The 18,168-nt window shown below is 45.6% G+C and overlaps 1 protein-coding gene across 2 annotated transcripts in view; it reads right to left on the bottom strand.

Moving 5' to 3' along the window:
- LAMA1 (laminin subunit alpha 1) overlaps positions 1 to 17,838 on the bottom strand; it is a 166,081-nt gene extending 148,243 nt beyond the window's left edge. For both annotated transcript variants that reach the window (XM_053205731.1, XM_053205732.1), the window contains exon 1: positions 17,648 to 17,838. In XM_053205731.1, coding sequence (XP_053061706.1) covers positions 17,648 to 17,720 — 73 coding nt within the window. In that variant the 5' untranslated portion in view covers positions 17,721 to 17,838. The remainder of the gene's footprint in view (positions 1 to 17,647) is intronic.
- Between the last annotated feature and the right edge of the window lie 330 nt (positions 17,839 to 18,168).

Here is an 18,168-nt window from a genome sequence, read left to right as displayed (position 1 = left end):
TCTATCTCTCTGTCTCTCAAAAATAAAAAAACGTTAAAAAAAAAAAAGACAGAAGAGGACGCTTAGCATCCGCAAATGTGATCATTATAATTTAGCTATGCACCAGATATTCGAAAGCCATTCTGCTCTGGACTGTGCAAAAGGAGTTGAGAATTACAACAGTACTTCTCCAGCTTTTACATGCATAGATCACCTGGAGATCACCTTAAAAATGCAGACTCCCACTGCAGATCTGAGGTGGGTCTAGGATGCTTCATGGCTGAGCCTCTCCGGGGCTGCTGTTCTGGATTCAAGAGATTAAATGATCTCTTGGGTTGTTTCTAGCTCTCATACCACTCTGGGGTTGGCTAATTCAGCCAAGCCTTGGCATAAAGATCAGCAGACTAATTAGTAAGATCATGTTTCCTCCAGGAGTTTTCTGTCACTACTTCAACAGAACCCCAGACTCCCCATCCTGCATTCACGTCTTGGAGACGCTGAGCAGCTATTTCTAGAGGGAATGGGGTGCTTCAGTTAAACAAAGGCTTTTGGCTTACTGTAAAGAGAAGCAGAATCTTCAAGAGTTCCCCAACTGAAGACACAACAGATGAACAAAAAAGTTCAAATGAGCATCAACCAGTGAAATCTATTAAAGCAAACCAGTGGCTTGATTCCTCTGCCCTGTTCCATGCGAATAATCTGCCACTGGCCTGCTTCAGTCATATTGCAAACGATATGTTGAAGACACAGTGAAATGCTTACAATATAATGTTAAAATTTTAAAGAAGAGGGGGGCCTGGGTGGCTCAGTCAGTTAAGCGTCTGACTTCGGCTCAGGTCATGATCTCACTGCTCGTGAGTTAGAGTTCCGCATCGGGCTCTGTGCTAACAGCTTGGAGCCTGGAGCCTGCTTCAGATTCTGTGTCTATGTGTCCCTCTGCCCCTCCTCTGCTCAACCTCTGTCTCCCTCTCTCTCTATCAAATATAAAGAAACATTAAACAAATTTTTTTTAATTTAAAACAAGGATATTTACTTGGCATGGTCTAACTCTGATGGAGAGTCACCCTCTAAGCCTGAATCCTGCAGGTTGCTGGGCACTCTGACCAGGTGTCTTTTCACAGAGGCCTGTGCGGAGGGCTTTGCACAAGGTGGGGAGGGGTGGGTTGGAGAAGACAGTGTGACATCTCTTCCCTGGCTGCCTTGGAACCTTGCATTTGAGCTTCCGGGAGAAAATGTAGGTCTAGGTGACAGAAGGATCAGGAAGAGTTTTCAAGAGCACCTCCGAAGGCACAGGCAGGGCCATTCAAAGAAGGTGGGGCCAGCTCCCCATTGCGGTGAAGAAAACAGGTGGAGATAGGTAGGGAAGGTCAAGGAGACACAGTTCATCACTACAGCAGTACCCTTTTTTGAAAAAAGTTTATTTAGTTTGAGAGAGAGAGTGTGTGTGTGCATGAGCAGGAAAGGGGCAAAGATAAAGGGAGAGAGAGAATCCCAAGCAGGCTCCACGCTCAGTGCAGAGACTGACATGGGGCTCAATCTCATGAATCACGGGATCATGGCCCAAGACGAAATCAAGAGTCAGATGCTTAACTGACTGAGCCACCCAGGTACCCCATATTAACCCTTTATTTTTTAAGTTCTTCTCTATATTGTATTTTATCATGATATTACAGGCAAGGAAAATTTACTATATCTCCACACGTTAGTAATGAGGAAACCAGAACCCAGATTCTGGGTTAATAGACTACTACTCTCAAATAAACCACATTGATATACATCTTCTGTAGCACATTTTCTTTTCGAACAAATGAGTAAAAACCAAATGGCCCATCTTTACTCTCCACTGTGGCCTACACAGGTTTCCCATTCTAAGTATCTTGGTTCAAGCTCAAGTTGCAGGGTCCACACAGTTTTCCGTTTCCTCAGCCCTCACCTTCTCGGTCCTTCCCTCCCCTTCCCACACCTTAGCACAGACCTCCCTCTGTGTTTCCTCCACACCTCTGGCTCTCTCTCCAAAGAAGTTGGCGAGTTTAGGGGGCCTCCTTTGTGTCAGGAGAATGTTAGCCCTTCTTCCAACTTCTGGGACCACGCTCCCAGGCTGCCAATACAGCACTTCTTTAAATGTGGTGTTCATTTCCTCGTGGGGATTGCATTTCCCAGAGTTCCCTTTCACTTGCATATGCTGACAATTAGTCAAACTGAGGATCCAAACTGAAGTTTGACTCACGATGAACATCTACTTAAGTATAAATGGTAACAGGTCTAATATCTGAAATTTACTTTAAGATACTTCAGTATAAAGACTGAGACAGTGTGTGTGTGTGTGTGTGTGTGTGTGTGTGTGTGTGTGTGTGTGTGTCTTAGGTTAAACTACCCAGATGCAGCTAGTGTTAAAGTTGGTGAGGTTCCTCTGGGGGGTAGTCAGCTCGTACTCCAGTCAGGAAGACTGCTCATATTCCAGAGGTGCCCATCATAGATAGTGTTGTGTTATCTGTCTCCATCAACACCAGCATTTTGCTAATTAACAAGAAGTATATCAGAAATGGACAGAAAACTAGTGGGTTGCTAATGGCATGATAGGTAATAGAAATGGACTCTCAGGGCTCCTGGGTTGCCGAGTCAGTTGAGTATCCAACTCTTGAATTCGGTTCCAGTCATGATCCCAGGGGTGTGGAAAACATGCTCCGCGTGGAGCCTGCTTGAGATTCTCTCTCTCTGCCCCTCTCCCTTCTCCCACTTATGCACATGCACTCTCTTTCTCTCTTAAAAAAAAAAAACAAGCAAGCAAGCAAGAAATGGACTCTCACTGGTGGTGAGAGGAATCTATAAAAGTTAAAACATTTTAAGAGAGACTTCTGGCAATGGCACAATAGAGAGGTTGACAAATCCTCCCCCGAAAAAAAAAATAGGTAATTGGACAAAATGTTTAAAAACAACTGTTTTAGGACTCTGAAATCAACCAAAGACCAACAACAAATTGAGGAGTTATTCCTTATGAAAAGCTGCCAGGGTTTCAGGTTAAGACCAGCAGGCAAGATTAGGCTTCTGCCCGGGCTGCTGAACCCTTACCCAGCTCTTCACCACCATGGTAGATTACCAGGGCAGTGCAAGCCTGGGCATCAGCAGCTTCACTGCTAGGGACTGACGGCTCACCCCATTTGGAGCAGAGAGTGGAAACACAATGATGTTGTCATAAAAATAGTAAATTCAACAGAAAACATATGAATAAGTGGCGATTGCTTGAGGTTTTGCTGGCCTGTGATTGCAGTCCCTGAAGTGCAAGCTACATCGAGCTGACCAGCCAAACACCTAACAGGGATGTCCTGGGTGGCTCAGTCGGTTAAGCATCTAACTTCGGCTCAGGTCATGATCTCGCAGTTCGTGAGTTCGAGCCCTGCGTCGGGCTCTGGGCTGACAGCTCGGAGCCTCGAGCCTGCTTCAGGTTCTGGGTCTCCCTCTCTCTCTCTGCTCCTCCCCCACTCACACTCTGTCCCTCTCTCTCAAAAATAAATAAGCATTTTTAAAAATTTAAAAAAATAAAAAGAAATTGACAAGCTGTTACTAGTGGAAATGCAAAGGACCTGAAACTCTCAAAGCAATTTAGAAAAAGTAAACAAAATTGAATGTCTTACACTACAGGTTTCAAAATTTACTATAAAATGAAAGTAATCCAGACAGCATGGCGTTAGCATGGGAAAATACATATGAATCAATGGAACGAAATACAGTCTGGAAATATACACTCATACGTAAGGCAAATTGATTTTTGGCAAAATGCCAAGGCAACTTTGTCTTTTCAACAAATGTTTGGGACTGTTGTATATCCATATGCAAAAAACAAATTTAGATACTGTCTCCTCACTGTACATAAAAGTTAACTCAAAATGGATCATAGACCTAAATGTAAGAGCTAAACGTTAAAACTTCTAGAAGAAAACAGAGGAGAAAATCTTTGTGACCTTGGATTGGGCAAACACCAAAAGAACAATCCATAAGAGGAAAAAAAAAAGATAAAATGGACCTAAAATAAAATTTTTAAAACTTTGGTGATTCAAAACACACTATTAAGAAAATCTAGGGGCTGGGTTAAATGGGTGATGGGCATTAAGGAGGGCACTCGTTGGAATGAACACTGAGTGTTATATGTAAGTGATGAATCACTGGGTTCTGCTCTCAAAGTCAAGACTACACTGTATGTTAACTAACTTGAAAATTTAAAAAAAAATTTTTTTTTAAATAGCTAGGGGCACCTGGTTGACTCAGTAGAGCATGTGACTCTTGATCTCAGTGTTGTAAATTTGAGTCCCATGTTGGGTGTAGAGAGGACTTAAAAATAAAATCTTTAAAAAAATAAAGACAATAAAAACCAAAGACAAGTAATAAGCTGAGAAAAAATACTTTCAAATCACATTTCTGATAAAAGACTTGTATCCGGAAAATATGAAGAACTTTTATAACTCAATACTCCAAAAACAGAAAAACCCAATAAAAACTGGGCAAAACGTTGGAACAGGTATTTCACCACAGAAGGTATATGAATAGCTAGGAAGCACATGAAAAATTCTCAATGTCATTAATTATGAGGGAAATGCAAGTGAAAGCACAGGATACCAGTTCACAGCCACAAAAATGTCTCCAATCAGAAAGACAGACGATGCGCAGTGTTGGTAAAGATGTAGGGGAGCTGGAATTCTCATACACCACCGGTAGAAATGTAGAAATGGTGCAGCCACTTTGGAAAATAATCTCAGTCTCTTTAAAAAGTTAACATAAACTTCCCATATGACCTATATTCCGCTCTTAGCAATTTCACTCAGGAGAAATGAAACATGACTACAGGAGGACTTGAATGCTCATGTTTACAGCATTATTCCTAATAGCCCCCAAATAGAAATAATCAAAATTTCCACCAACTGGTGACTGGATTTTAAAAAAAATGTGGCTATGGGTGGCTCAGTCAGTTGAGCCTGATGGCTCCTGATGGGTGAGCCTAGGTGGCTCAGTCAGTTGAGCGTCCGACTCTTGATTTGGGCTCAGGTCGTGATCCCAGGGTCGTGGGATAGAGCCCTGCGCTGGGCTCCTCGCTAAGCATGGAGCCTGCTTAAAATTCTCTTTCTTCCTCTCTCTCTGCCCCTTCCCCCACTCATGCACATTCTCTCTCTCTCAAAAAATAAATTAACGAAATTAAATTAATGTGGCTATCTGCAAAATGGAACAGTATTCAGCAATAAAGTATAACAAACTCCAGGTCCACCCCACAATCTAGATCAACCTAGAAAATACCATTTAAACAAAAGAAGATAGACATAAAAGAATATACACCGTATGACTCTATGCGTATGAAATTTCCAGAAAAGGCAAATCAAAAAGTACAGAAAGCAGATGATTGCTTGGGGCCAAGGTGAGGGTGAAGGTGGGGACTGAGTGGAAAGGGGCCTTTTGAAGTCTTGGAAATATTCCACAACAGATTGTGGCAATGACAGTACGACACTCTAAAAATTTACTTAAAAAAACACTGCACAGTACACATCCGATTGGTAGAATTTTATGGTATGTAACTATACCCCAATAAAACCATTAAAATATGTCGGAGTGTCTCCTCACCTTTGCATATACAGGGTATAAAATCATGCAGTCTGTAGCCTTCATTCTGAGGATGGTGATGCCACCTGAGGACTGATCCCTAAAATGTCCTGGATCCAGACAGAGGCTTTGGAAGGTTGCATATTGCTTGATGCTGATTCAAGGAAGAAGTCTTAACACCCCAAAGGACAGAAAGCTGTAATTCTATCAGATTCATTGGGTATGGCATTTTTTTCTTACCTGACTGCTAATTATGGTATGTTAATAATGTATAATGTGTAAGCTGTGCATCTGACATCATCTAGTGGGTTAGATTGCAGGGAGCAGTGAATTCTCATGTATCTCAGACTTCTCAGTGGGTACCATCATTCACCGAAAAAGAACCTAAGCATCTTGTGTAACAAAATCAACGTAGGGAAGTTGGTAACAGAAACCAAAGTGCTGCAAGTCACCCTCTTCAAAAGAAAACCCAGTGCAGCAGAAATGTAGTGGTGAATCAGTTCTCTTTCTGCTTATGGTGATATTATTCTAAAGCCGTAAGATGAGTTATATTGGCATTTGAGGCGTTCAGAAACAAAAATCTCTCCCAGATCTGAGCTGAGGAGCACACGCAGCAGGATCCGTCAGGTATTTCTCATGTTCATTTGACTACAAGCACTGGGGGTGCAAAAACCCCGGGTCACTGGTGTATGGAACATTCTAGAAATCTGAATACTTTTTGCCTGTGTGTGTTAATAAATGGCTGCCTTGAGATGCTTAGGAGGTAGTAACTCCAAATCTATAAGTAAGACTTTGTTAAATATAATCAGGGTTTTAAATCTGTATTCAATATTCACCATCAGTCATTATTTTAATTATAAGAATGTAATCCATTTTTGCTTTGTACTAAATTAGTAGATAGAAAAAAAAAGTCCAGATTAATAACCTCTTCAAGTTATTCAGCACCTTCTAATTACTGGATTCTGTGGCTCTTCTGTCTCCATATTTGGATGCCATCTGTGAACACGAAAAGTATCTGGATTTCTTATTTCAGGTTGTCCCTGATCACGTGTTCTGGTTTAGAATGCGAGCTCAGGTCTTGGTCCCCAAAAATGTTTGTTCACCCTCCCCCCTCTCCATTTCATTACCTGAATTCTTCTGTGCTCCCCATCCTTGAATCCTGCCATCCAGCCTTCCTGAGATGGCACCCTGTCCTTTCCCTGCCACTGATGATCACTCTGCTTGGTGACTTCCCTAATCCCGACTCCCTGTGTGCCCGGATCCCTAAGTAACGCCCACCAGACTCCTTTGCACTCCTGTTGCTTGCCTGCACTGGGACTTCCATTCATTCACCCAACTAGTATTTACAGAATCAACACTAAATGCCAGGCACTGTGCTGGTTATTGGAAATAAGAACAAAATCTCTACCCTCAAGGAGAGACGGACAAGTTAACAAACAGTTACAAAACGATGAGCCCGGCAGGTGTATGAACAAACTGCTATGGCAACAAGCAGGCACAAAGCCTGAATGGGTAGAGCCGGGTAAGTCAGGGAGCCACGGGTGAAAGAAATGCCTTTCCATGTACTAGATAGAACAGTGTGCTCAAGGCTCACAGATGCAAGCCACCATGTCCCATTGTGGGAACCTGAGATATCTCAGAATGGCCAAAATAGGGTTAGCAGTGGGAGAAGAAGCTAAGGAGGGGTCTGAACACACAGCCCTGGAAGTCCTGCTCACAGAGAGTGAGAAGCCATTCAACAAGAATGGGATGAACATGGCCAACTTCACAGTCCCTAAACACGTGGGGACTTAGCTTTCTGGGCTCTTATTGGCTACATCAGACTTCATTTCAGCACCTGCAGCTGGGCTGGTCCCTCCAGCAGAATTTGCCCACCCCTCTCCCCAGAAGATGGGCCCAGGCCCAGACTCTGGTTCTGTCGGTCTGGGGTTAGTTAGTACAATACCTCTCTAGGTATCTTTAGCTGGGAGCTGGTCTGCAAGGTCAAGACAGAAGTGTGTGTTTGGTAGGCAGTGTATGTGGTGTATAGGTGGAGGGACTGAGTTTGGGTGGAGCTAGAAGGGAAATATTAAGCCAAACATTGGAAAAAAACCCCAAATTTCTGAAGGGAAGCAGGAAGCAAATGCAAAATGGATCATCAATTAAAGACAAGATCAGAGAAGGACAGGGAAGCAGGTGAGTAAGGGCAGCTGGCCTTTGTTGTCACCGGACCTGAGAAGGTGCACATTGGATCTGGGGAGAAGGGGGTGACCCAGATAAACACAGAGAAAAAGGCACCTGTGGCTTGTCCTTCTAAAGGAGTTGGGAGAGAGGGATATGGCACCAGATAGTGCCCATATATGGGATGGATTTACTAAATTTTTGATTGATCCTGTAAAGACTGAAAAATAATCCATCAATCGACTGCTGAGCCCTACAAGACCAGATCTTGTCCCCAGATGGAAGGGAATCTAAATGTCATATTTGATCAGGAAGGATTTAAAAAAAATTTTTTAACATTTATTTATTTAAAGAGAGAAAGAGGCAGAATGTGAGCCGAGGAGGCAGAGAAAGAGAGGGAGACACTGAATCTACAGCAGGCTCCAGCCTCTGAGCTGTCAGCACAGAGCCCGACACGGGGCTCGAACTCACAAACCATGAGATCAGGACCTGAGCCGAAGTGGAACGTTTAACCAACTGAGCCACCCAGGTGCCCCCCCCTATCGGGAAGGATTTTAAAGAAAGAAGGGCCTTTATATGTGACTAAGTCAGCAAACAGAGACTGAAACTGCTCATTTAAACCAGAATTGCAGCAATTACTATACATCAGCTGAGCACTTACTGGTGACACACACTTGTTGAGGGGCTCCTGGGACACAAAGAAGAATCTGTTTCTCTGAACAACTTTAATGACACAGGCTGTGAGTGTGGGGATCCCTCACAACTTTGTGGTGTTTAGTATCATCTCCACTTCCCGGTGCAATGGGAATCACATGAAACACACACGAAGCGAACAAGGATGGTGCTTGGGTATAAGCGCTCAGTATCCGCGCACACAAAGCATTAGCCTCCCAGCTAGGGCAGGCTCAGTGGGGTCAGTGTCCCTGATCTGCCTCCGTGGATAAGTTACCAAACCTGCATTGCTGTATGATTGCATTTCACTGGCACGGCTGAGTTTACGACATTCACATAGTGCCTTTCAACCCTGGCTACACAGAGGAATCACCTCTGGAGCATTTTTAAAGTGCAAATGACCGGCCACCACCCCAGACCCCATAAATTATAATCCGTGGGGGCAGGACCTGGGCGTTGATGTTAAATTCTAATGTGCAGCCCGGGGAGAGAACTGTACTAATTGTGCCTCTTCACCTGGAGCAAGAGCCAGCCAAACAGGTGAGCTCCGAGTTTCCCACAAAAGGAAGCCTAAGGAAACAGACATCACCTAACAGGGTGTTTGGTGTAGAAGAGCTGCTCCTGCAGCTCCAGCTAACGCTGAACAGTCTCTGTCTCACGATCTCCCGCCTTTCCCTGCCCCAAGACTCAGCCTGCTCAGGTCATGGTGAACCGACATGACTAAAGGAAACAAAATATAATGGTAACATCTACAAATGAGACCTTAATCCCTCCATTTCTTCTCTGCCCATTATTTCTCCTGGAGAATTTTTTTTTTTTTTTTTTTTGTCATATGCACTTTTCGATTCTGTGGACTTCAAAAGCAAGTCTACCAACATCATCAAGAAATGCCTGGGATTGCAGCAAGGAAGGCAGCTGAGAACAGGGTCCTCAAGAGACATCGGGGTCCTTTGTACAACGGGGTCCCAGTGTATGTTCCTTGCATGAATGGATAAGTGAATTAGCAAACACAAGGACAAAAATTAGAAATATGGAATAGAAATAGCAATCTCACAAGAAAATATTATTCCCTACCCTAACAAGGGATTAGCTATTTAAAATGCTAACTCCCTTTAAGAAAAGCTACGGAAGCTTCTAAAGGCATTTCGCATGTTTGTGAATATCTTGAACTCCCCTCCACCCCACACTTCTAAAATGAACAAAAGAATACCCATGAATCCAGGAGTACAGTTGTCAGGAACTGGGAAAACTAGATTTTGTGCAAAAACAGAGATGGTGTTTGGATGGAGGAGGTCAAAAGGTACAAACTTCCAGCTATAAATAAACAATTCCTGGGGAAGTAACGTGCAGCATGGTGACCACAGTTAATAATACCCTGTTGCGTATTTGAAAGTTGCAAAAGGAGTAAATCTTTAAAAAGTTCACATCACAAGAAGAAAAATGTGTAACTACATATGGGAATGGATGTTAACTATACTTATCATGGTGATCACTTTGTGATATATACAAACATCGAATCATTATGCTGTATACTTGAAACTAATATATGTAATATGTCAATTATACCTCATTTGAAAAAGAAAAAAGAAATGCCAAAATTAGAGGTTCAGAATAAGGGGCTGGAAAGCTAGACAGGGGAATTCTGAGGGTGGGGAAAGAGTGCTAGCCGACCATAGTGCATAGTAACGGGGACAGAAGGTAAGCCAAGTGGCAGAAAGAGTTGTGGAAATAACTTTTCTTTTAAATTTTTTTAACATTTATTCATTTTTGAGAAACACAGAGAGATAGAGCGTGAGTGGGGGAGGGGCTGAGAGATAAGGAGACACAGAATCCGAAGCAGGCTCCAGGCTCTGAGCTGTCAGCACAGAGCCCGACGCGGGACTCGAACTCACGGACCACGAGATCATAACCTGAGCTGAAGTCGGACGCCTAACAGACTGAGCAACCCAGGCGCCCAGGAAATAACTTATTTATTAGTTACTAGCCAATCTAGGGGCTGGGTAAGGGTTTTATGGTTGTTAAGGCAACCCCACCATCTCTGGAGCATTTGTGGGCAGTGCCACCCCCCACTGCCAATGGTTCAGGTCTGAGCACAAGAACCTCATACCCTCAAGTTATTTGTGTATTGCATGAAGTGCAGGGAGCTAAGGTTTTGATCTTTGCAGGAAAAATACCCCTTCTTTTTGACCTTGGCTGACAAAATTCTAGGCAAGCCATCCAAAAGAGGATCAGAAGGCAACTCTGGCTGGGTGGGATCCCTAACTTGTCACACACACACACACACACACACACACACACACACACACACAAACATGCAAATCCAGACACAGGACAGTTGATACAGGGCATCGTAACAAGGCAGCAGTAAGCTGCAGGCTGTGCTGGGTGGTCAGGTTGGGTTTTAGGTAACAAACGGGGGTGCAATTAGGGTAAGGGGGTAATGCAGACCAATCAGACAGCTGGAAGTCCATACACTACTTGCAGTAATGGAGGAAGGAGGCGTTTGGGATAGACAAAGTTGTGGATAAGGCTAGGTAGTCCTGACTGAGCCAGACGGGCTATGGAGGGCCATGGCCGTGGCAGGAGTTGGAACTGGATGGGCCAAGGGGGCACACGATGACAGCAAGGCTTCAGCAGCACTGGCCTAACGGCAGTGTTAGAGCACATTAGGAGAAAGCATGTGGGCATCAGACTTATTAGAAGTGGCTGGGGGAGCCCTTGGGTGGCTCACTTGGTTGAGCATCCAACTTCAGCTCAGGTCATGATCTCACCGTTTGTGAGTTCGAGCCCCACATCGGGCTCTCTACCATCAGCACAGAGCCCGCTTCAGATCCTCTGCCCCCCTCTCTCTCTGCACCTCCCCCTCTTGTGCTCTCGTATTCTCTCTCTCAAAAATAAATAAACATTTTAAAAAGCGGCTGGGGGGCACCTGGGTGGTTCAGTCAGCTAAGTGTCCGACTCTTGATTTTGGCTCAGGTCATGATCTCACACGAGATCAAAGCCCACACTCTGGGCACTTGGCAGCACAGAGCCTGCTTGGGCTTCTCTCTCCCTCTATCTCTGCTCCTTCCCTCCTCTCATTCTCAATCTCTCACTCTCTCAAAATAAGTACATTTTTTTTAAAAACCTTAAAAATATATTACAAGTGGTTGGTCATAGTTAGTTTAAACAGCTGGTGACTATTTGCAGTCAAACAAGGAGAAACAAATTTAAAAAAAAAAATCAGGGAATCGTTTAAAGGAAGGAACAAAAATTCAGGGAGACAATCTGGATAAGGGGATACAAAAAAAGAAAAAGAAAAGGTAGACGCAGCCAAGGGAACAGAAAGAAGGTCAGAAACTAGGGGAAATCCTGAGGGAAGTGATTGTAAGTGCTGGGCCTGAGGTAACAAGATAATCGCTGTTAGTCAAATTCTGTCACTACGAAAACGTTGGAAGACATTTAAAAGTGTGTGCTATGTAATAATCAGCATTGTGACGTGAGGAGGTCCCCCCTCCCCGCAAATGTTCTCTTTTAACCAAAAATGATCTGCTAAACTCCAGCATCTTCTTTATTGTTGCGGAGAATTTCCTGAGGTTCTGACAGGAAATTAGGGAACGGTACAACAAAATGCAGGAAATACTTCAGGGAATGGGGAACGATGGCATTTGCTATAAATACTCATTGATCTAAATTTGACATTCCCACCAGCAATGCAGGAGGTTCTCTGGCACAAGAATTTGAGTCCCACTGCCTGCTAGGCCAAAAGATCAGACTTCAAAGATACTTCAGGAATGAAGAGATTCAAACTTCAAACAGTAGATTCAGAAAAGAAAAAAACGAAAAAAAATAAATAAATAAATAAGGCGCGCACACGTGCCGAAGCCAGGATTTTATGAATTTCCACACCACAGTTTCTGGATGAACACTCTGAGGTAAATGCTTACCCAGGCAAGAATGTCATCCACCGGGTTGATTTGGATTCTCACTGCCTCCATTGTCTGTCTCCTGCCCCCAAGCAAGACACAAAATCACTGGGAACAAGTTAACCCAAAGAAAGCTCTCCTGACCCAGCCTTGAAAAAAAAAAAACAAAAAAAAACAAAGACTCAAGTGGAAGGATTCTGTGCTATTAAATGGTTACTCTGGGCACTGTCACCCTCAGCATAAATTTAATTAAATTTTAGGGAGCTCCTGGGCGGCTCAGACAGTGGAGCTTCTGACTCTTGATTTTGGCTCAGGTCACGATCTCACAGTTCGTGGGAGTCCTAAGTCAGGCTCCGAGCTGACAGCACACAGCCTGCTTGGGATTCTGTCTCTCCCTCTCTCTCTCTCTCGGTCCCTTCCCTGCTTACGTGCATGTGCTCTCTCTTCTCAAAGATAAATAAACTTAAAACAATTAAAATTTTCTGTGTCTGCCATAGGTGTTCCGGTAACAAATCATACTTAGTTGGTGAAATAACACACCATTCTAAACTTCTAATAGAATTATCCTCAAACTTGACTTCTTTACATCATAAATCTCCTACAGTATACTTTTAAAAAGAATTTACTGCTTAAGGAATAGCTTGTCAATGCAATGGTAAGCGATACTTTCAGAATGAGTACAAGGTCATGGAATCGACTGGTGGCCGGCTTTTCAAATTCCAAAAGGTCTAGGGAACACGGTTCTCTAATACCTTTCTGTCAAAGACCATGTTGGAAGGGACAAGTTGAAGGTGACAAGCGTCAACTGAAGTTCACAAGTATGTACATTCATTAAGTGATGTATTAATTCCCTGCAACAGGTGCACTGAAGTAGGAATGGGGAGCGGCAGTGGAGAGAGGAACACTGTTCATGTTCTGTCAGGAAATAACTGGGTCCTCCCTTATACCATTACAGAAGAAGTAGGTGTCATAAAGTAGCTTGCTTTGAGGAGTTATGTGAAGAAACATCTATGGAAGAACACACAAGAAACCAAAGTAGTGCTTGCCTCAAAAGAAGGTGACAAAAGTCAAGGCTTAATCCCTTTCTATATACCCTTTAGTACTCTTTGGATTTTGTTCCATGGGCATGGATTACCTATACAAAAACTTATTTTAAGTTGATTGATTCGTAAGTAAAGATACTGATTTTAATTTGGCTCAGCAAAGTTGGGGGCTGCTAACTGCGAGGAATGTTGCAAAGCAACGAACATACAGATTATGAATAAAACCGTCCCTGGCCTCAAGAAGCTCAAGTCAGCGGGCGAGACAGGTTGGCGAGACAATTGTTTACACCACCATGATAAGTAGGTAAGTATGACAAGTGCACTGAGCAGAGAGACCCCTGGGAATTCAGGGAAGAGCATCTAAGAAATACTTCCGCATCCAGGGTACCAGGAAGGTTTTCCAGGATTTTGGAACCTAAACAGCAGACTTGCCTGACACTTAACAGCCTGTGTGTCAGGAAATACTGGTTGACTATGAGGAGGTACAAGTGTGCCTGAAATAACGGCCCTTAGCTCTGGGACAACAGGCCAGCCGGAGTCCCATCCTCCCTGGTTTACCCCCAGTGTGATGTCCCTGTTATTTTGTGTATACATGAGAAACAGCGAGGGGTGCGGGCACCAGGCCAAGCCTATAAGGTGGCGTTTCTAGAAAAATCACAGCGAAGGCAGTGCGGAGAACGGAGAAGAAGGGAGGAGGGAGGTTTGGTGAGAGAACTATCACAATATTTCATGGGAAAAATAAACAATTCCTGAGCCTAGTCAGTAGTGGGGACAACAAAACCAAACCAAACAAAACATAACGTGGAGACAGATTTTCAGGGGGTAAAATCAACAAGTCTTAATGACCAATGAATGTGGGCAATGAAAGAGGGAGGTAGGCACACACGACAGGCGTAACAGTAAAAGCCATTGTCACGGGTTGTATGCCTGTGACACGAGGAGGTGCCCAACGCCACACCAATATTTCCATGTGTTATTGAATCACATGAATCCTATCCACATGAATCACTTGAATCCTATCCACGGGAAGACTGACATTCAGAGATGTTAAGATGTTAACCAAGGTCATGGCTCATCAGAGGGACAGGTCTGGTACTTAAAGCCCAAGACTATTTGATTCCAAATCCAGACTCCAAATTGTGAAATGATTATGCATCCCAGAGAATACAGCTAAGAAGAGGGCCTCCCTCTTAAGTTCTATGTAATATAGTAACAACGATGCTTGTAGATTACCTACTTTAAGGGCTAACCCTGCACTAAACACTGTTCCAAGCGCTTTTCTTGCATTGTTTCATGTCATCATTAACAGCCTCTCCAGGGAGGCACTATAATTTATTCCCATTTTGCAGATGGTGAAACCAAAGCACAGGACATTAAGTAACTTGTCCAATTCCGCCCAGCTAGTAAGGCCAGAGAATAAAACATCTAAAGCTTAAAGATCTATCTTGTCACTCCCCAAATTTGCTGCAGATGATAATGAATATCCATGGGACTTTATGAATGAATTATTATAAAATGATAGTGTTTCGAGGATGATTACCTTGAAATAAGTGGGTATATCAACATTTTATGATACGTGCTTATATAGCAATACAATTCTTTTTTTTAATTTTTTTTTCAACGTTTATTTATTTTTGGGACAGAGAGAGACAGAGCATGAACAGGGGAGGGGCAGAGAGAGAGGGAGACACAGAATCAGAAACAGGCTCCAGGCTCTGAGCCATCAGCCCAGAGCCCGACGCGGGGCTCGAACTCACGGACCGCGAGATTGTGACCTGGCTGAAGTCGGACGCTTAACTGACTACGCCACCCAGGCGCCCCAACAATACAATTCTAAGAGTGGCACAAGACTTCACAAAACAGTACATGTGTTCATTTCACCTCTTTGTGGCATTTGAATTCTTCATCATGTCATATTAGCTACAGTGGTAGGCTTTATATTCAGTGTCTGGAAAAGAGGAAGGGAAAAGAAGTGGGCTGAAGTCCAGGATATATAGAAGATGGGCAGTGATGTTTATTACACACATCCTTGTTCCCAGCTGCTAAGACCAATATTTTTTATTGGCCCTTACCTGGGCAATACAGCTCCAGAGAAAAGAAAAATGTGCCTGTGAAATTCCCTAAGTCACATGTATGTTACTGTGAGTACATACATGCTAAATTTGAATGCTATGCCATTTTGATGATCAAGTAAATGTTCTTTTAGTCACACAATACATTTTACCCCTATGCTTGGAAATACCTATTTTTACTTTTAAAAAAGAAGGACTTAAAACAGAAAAGCTGATGAGCCAACCCATGAAGCAATTTAATTCTATGCAATTGCTAGCTGTGGACTTAACCTTATTTTAAGAAACACACCACCTTTTATTTTAGACTTAGGAATAACTCACTTTAAACAGGTTACATTTCAAGGTAAATGAGCCACTGGGTCCTATACTGTGAGTTGTAAAGTGATCCAGAGAGAGACTGCAGAAATTATAGAGAATTGCGGATAATCTAAGGGCTGTTAGATAATGATCATTTTCAAAAACGCAGGCACCAGATAGCTAGCTCATCAGCGATACAGGTCAGGATTATTTTATTATGACCAAATTATACCATTACACGCATCATTTCTGCTATATATGTAGGGCACAAATTATTACTTTTTAAATGAAAACTCCCTTTAAAATGCCTGTTAAGAAGCACAGTGTTGGTTGATGGGGTGGAGACCAGCAAATGTGGAAGGCGGTGTGATGAAAGATTCAAAGGCTCCCGCTGTGGGTGGCTTCCCACAGCATCTTAAGCAGGAAAGCCCCATGAGGTCCCACTTTCTCCAAACACCATTCATAACCTCTGGAGCCAAGTGCTCGGCTCCTAGGGGCAAGAAAAACATTCGGGGCATCTCCTCCATCTAGAACTTTCAATTTCTGAGAACAATAAAACTGAGCCAAGCTGCACTCTGTGCACCGTGTGGGAAACTGGGACTTGTTCACTTTCAACAACCCCAGAGAAATGAGTTGGGCTTGCGGCGCCCTTTCTTGCGGCTCCTTTCTAGCACACAAAACTATGTAAATTCCCTCTATGTCCCAGCCCAACTCCCGGCAGAGCAGGCGCCTGGCATTCAAAGCTGTGTTGCCAGCTCCGGTCCAGTGCGTTCATCACGAATGCCTGAATGAATGAGATGGACACGTTTCTGTGGAGTTCACAACTCAGCACAATGCCCAAACACACAGTTTTCCCACGAGGGTATTTCGCATTCCGCCTACCTACTTTTGACTCGTACTTTTTTTTTTTTTTTTTTAATGAAATGTCTATTTTTGGGACTGTGCCCATGGTCATATGTTGCACCATTACGATGCATTCAACAAATACTGTGACCGCTTAGCCAAGTAGAAGCGACGCTGGGAAGACTTAACCCTAGGGTCGAGTGGGGGGGGAATGGAGTGATCCGCAGAAAGGGAAAGAGGGATTCTGTTTCTCTCCCGGCATTGATAAAAGCCTTGAAAATCAGCTTGGGGTTTCCGTTCTCCGCAAACCTTGCCCAGGGAAGCACGGAACCCTGCAGCGAGCGAGCATGCAAAGTCCTTCGGTCGCCGCCGGCTCCCTCACCCCGCGGCCTAAATTCGCGCGGGGAATGAGCTGGTTTGGCCACTTCAGGGCGGGGGGTGGCACATAAAGCGCCCTTTCGGAAGGCGCAAACTGTGGCTCGGACGCCGTCTGCAGGGCCGCGCGGGCGAGTACTCCCGGTCCAGGACAGCTGGAGGGGGGGGCGCGCTTCTCACTATGGCTTGTCCCCACTAGCCCACCTGGGCCGCGAGTGGCTCCAAGGAGCCCGCCCTTTCCCCGCCGCGGACCAGCGGGCTTTCCACTGCAGGACAATGAGGGCGACTCGGAGGATGCTTTTCCCATTCATTGCCCGCGCCCGGCCAGCAGCCCGGGGCTGCGAACTGGGGACCGCTGCAGGGTCGTAACGAGTCCCCCCCCCGTCCCGTACCCCCCGTCCCACTCCCGCCATCGCCGCACCGCTAGCTTCAGCGGCGCTCTGGATCGCAGAAAACAGAGCGGGACCTCCCCGGAGCCCGAGGAGTTTCAAGCCCAAGGGTCGGACGAGCGGGCTGCGTCCGTCCCGGGCGGCGTCCCCAGCCCTCTCTGGCTCCGCCAGGGAGACGATTCCCACGGGCCGCGCGGGAGACTCACGCGTGCTATCCCCCCGGGCCGGAGGTGAACGAGGATGAGCGCACCGACCCAACAAGCGGCAAAGCGGCGCGCTTTGTCCCGCAGCCGCCCCCGCCCGCCGGGGGACCGGAGACCAGGTCTCACCTCTCTGCTGGCACCGCGCGGCGACCCAGAGCAGCGAGGCCAGGAGCGCGACCCCCGCGCCACCGCCGCGCATCTCGCAGCCGCCGTTCGGGTGGGCTCCGGGAAGAAAGGCGCGGCCACGCGCGGGGTCTCTCCGCAGAGCGCGAGTCCGCCCTTCCCCGCCGGGCTCTGGCCTCCCGCCCGCCGGCCCCTCGGACACACCCCCCCGACCTCCGCCGCGCCCGCCCCTTCCCGCCCCGGCCCGCGCACACCCCTCCCCCACGGGGCCCCTCGCTCGGCCCCGGCGACCCGCGGGGACCGGCCGCTCCAGCTGGCCGCCCGCCCTGCGCGGTGCCCCGAGCGTCCAGACTCGGGGGTGTGAGCCCCCCTCCGAGCGGGAGAGGTGGGCGGAGGAAGTGTCTGGGAAGGAGGAGAAAAATCTGCTGAAGTGGGTCCGGGCGAGTGGATTCCGAGAAAGTATTTGCCCTGCCGACCCTTCCGGCCCCACGGCGGCTCCGCGCCCAGGCCGGGCCCGGGAGCCG

The sequence above is a fragment of the Acinonyx jubatus genome, chromosome D3 (genome assembly GCF_027475565.1).
Source record: "Acinonyx jubatus isolate Ajub_Pintada_27869175 chromosome D3, VMU_Ajub_asm_v1.0, whole genome shotgun sequence".
Lineage (NCBI taxonomy): Eukaryota > Metazoa > Chordata > Mammalia > Carnivora > Felidae > Acinonyx > Acinonyx jubatus.
The sequence above is the reverse complement of the archived record's forward strand: the minus strand, read 5'-3'. Positions and strand labels throughout refer to the sequence as shown.